This window comes from Neomonachus schauinslandi, chromosome 16, assembly GCF_002201575.2.
Source record: "Neomonachus schauinslandi chromosome 16, ASM220157v2, whole genome shotgun sequence".
NCBI classification, from domain to species: Eukaryota; Metazoa; Chordata; class Mammalia; order Carnivora; family Phocidae; genus Neomonachus; species Neomonachus schauinslandi.
In genome coordinates this window covers 4512001-4514935 of record NC_058418.1, presented here as the reverse complement: position 1 = coordinate 4514935, position 2935 = coordinate 4512001, and the positions used below count along the sequence as shown (strand labels likewise).

Genomic DNA, 2935 nt, shown 5'->3' with positions numbered 1-2935 from the left:
CAAATCTGGAAGCAGTCAGTTTTTCTCAAACTGTCATTTAGTGTTTTTTTCCCCAACCCTCAAAACACAGAAATAGGTTTTTGAATATCAACTAGCCATTTAGGGGACACATTAAGATACAGAGGTACATAAACAGTGCACAAACCAGAACAGTGGAAATCCTTTTTGCTATTCTGTAAAACATCACATAATTACAAACACTGCACAATGTAACCCCTTGATTTTATAATGATCTGTGCTGTGTCTTACTACAGTCTTTGGCTTAACGTCTATTTTGTCTGATGTAAGCATAGCTACTCTGATTTCGTTTGGTTTCTTTTGCATGGAACAGCTCTTCCCACACCTGCACTTTCAGTCTGTGTGTGTTCTTAAGGCTGACGTGAGTCCCCTTGAAGGAAAATATGCTTGGGTCTTCTGTTTCTTTCCATTCAGCCAGTCTATAACTTTTGATTGGAGAATTTAGTCCCTTTATATTTAAAGTAAGCATTGATACAGGTATGGAGTTACTGTTGTCATTCTTTACATTGTTTCCAGTCTGTTTTAGAATTATTTGCCCTTTCTTATTCATTTGCTCTGTATCTTTGTGATTTGATGATTTTCTATAGGGGTATACTTAAGATTCTTTTTTCCCTATCTACTGTGTATCTACTACAGGTTTTTGCTTTCTGGTTACCATGAGGCTTAAAAGAAGGCACCTTGTAGCGGCTGATTTTAAGTTTTTAACAGCTCAATGTCCATACTAAAACATTTTCAGGCCCGAGGTAACTCAAAAAATGTGAATGCACAATTGTATGTCATTTTAGGGAAGAGTTACCTGTTCTCTTTCTGGTATCTGTGCTGATTTCCTCATTTCAACCACATCCACTGACAGTCTCATCTTACAACGATTGCTATTATGAAGGTACATAGTAGTTTACTGGACTGCCATCTCTTTTCCCTTAAAGGCCAATTAGTAAACCATTTTATTTATGATATCCAGGAAGTTTTTTTAGCTTTAATGAATGGGGAATTATGTTCTGAACACCTATTTCATGGTAATTTACATTAATGTTATAACCAAGAACAACATCTCCATTTAGATTTTCCTCGTATACTGTGTATCATATTCTCATTCACCTTCCATGTAAAATTAGATATGCATAAAACCCACCTAAGAAGGGCCTATCGCATCTTTGATGTAGCAACATTCAGCCATGTAATTTCACACACCCACTAGGCATAAGTTAATTTTCTAGAGTGGTCTGAGAGTAGATATGCATTGATATTTACTAGTCACAAATCTCACATAGGGTCAGTATAAAACAAAAGCACATACTGAAATTAATTGTACCTATGCAAAAATCCATCCCTTGTAAATCTTTTATATTATTTTTTTTTTAAAGATTTTATTTATTTGACACAGACACACACACAGCGAGAGAGGGAACACAAGCAGGGGGAGTGGGAGAGGGAGAAGCAGGCTTCCCGCGGAGCAGGGAGCCCGATGCGGGGCTCCATCCCAGGACCCTGGGACCATGACCTGAGCCGAAGGCAGACGCTTAACGACTGAGCCCCCCAGGCGCCCCCCCTTGTAAATCTTCTGAAGCATAAGAGCATATACGTCATCTAAATGTTTTAACTTTGTATTATTCCTTATAATTAAGTATTCTGATGTAGAGTACTGTCTAAACAGAGTAACTGATGTACTGCTTTCTATTGATTTCTGTGACATTTATTGACATTTGATGTTCAATTAAATACATTTCTAAATATTTATGTTTTTGAAGTTACTTTCCTTTCTGTACTCCCTAATGTTTTCTAAAGTGTATATTTAAGAAGGTCTTTCCTCATTCATACGTTTGTAGGATTTGAATCTAGTGTGCATTTTGGGATACTGATTCAGGATTGAATTCCAGTTAAAGGCATTGCAACTTTTATACTTTACGGCTACTATCCTGTATGATATTTATGATGTTGAGTATGTGCCTCTAGAGGTTTACCACATCCTTTACTTTTGTAATGTTTCTCATCCATAGGAACTCTCTGATGCTGAGTAAGGCTTAAGTACTGTAAGGGGCTTGCCACTTTCATCATATTTGTAAAATGCTCTCCACAATACATTTTCTGATCAGGAATCATGGTTTACCATTGCTTAAAGTCCTTGCCACATTCTTTACATTTGTTAAGGTTTCTCTCTAGTATGTATTCTGTAATGATTAGTAAGGTGTGAGTGCTGTTTAAAGGCCTTGCCACATGCTTTACATTTATAAGGTTTCTCTCCAGTATGAATTCTGAGATGTCGAGTAAGTTTTGAGTGCTGTTTAAAGGCTTTGCCACATTCTTTACATTTATAAGGTTTCTCTCCAGTATGAATTCTGTGATGGTAAGTAAGGCTTGAGTTGTGATTAAAGGCTTTGCCACATTCTTTACATTTGTAGGGTTTCTCTCCAGTATGAATTCTGTTATGACTAATAAGTTGTGAGTGCTGGATAAAGGCCTTGCCACATTCTTTACATTGGTAAGGTTTCTCTCCAGTATGAATTCTGTGATGCTGAGTAAGTGTAGAGTCATGTTTAAAGGCTTTGCCACATTCTTTACATTTATAAGGTTTCTCTCCAGTATGGATTCTGTTATGGTGAATAAGGCTTGAGTGCTGGTTAAAGGCTTTGCCACATTCTTTACATTGGTAAGGTTTCTCTCCAGTATGAATTATGTGATGTTGAGTAAGGTAAGAATGCCTATTAAAGGCCTTCCCACATTCCTCACATTTGTAAGGTTTCTCTCCAGTATGAATTCTGTGATGTCGAATAAGGTGTGAGTGCTGGCTAAAGGCCTTGCCACATTCTTTACATTTATAAGGTTTCTCTCTAATATGAATTCTGTGATGACTAATAAGGTGTGAGCGCTGATTAAAGGCCTTGCCACATTCTTTACATTTGTAAGGTTTCTCTCCAGT

At 37.1% G+C, this 2935-nt stretch overlaps 1 protein-coding gene across 1 annotated transcript in view; it reads right to left on the bottom strand.

Moving 5' to 3' along the window:
• Positions 1 to 1859: 1859 nt before the first annotated feature.
• Positions 1860 to 2935, bottom strand: part of LOC123323173 (zinc finger protein 678-like) — a 1508-nt gene continuing 432 nt past the window's right edge. The window contains 2 exon segments of the mRNA XM_044922005.1: positions 1860 to 2163; positions 2165 to 2935. The exon segment at positions 2165 to 2935 is cut by the window's right edge and continues 432 nt beyond it. Of these exon segments, the coding sequence (XP_044777940.1) occupies positions 2122 to 2163; positions 2165 to 2935 (813 nt within the window). The 3' untranslated portion in view covers positions 1860 to 2121.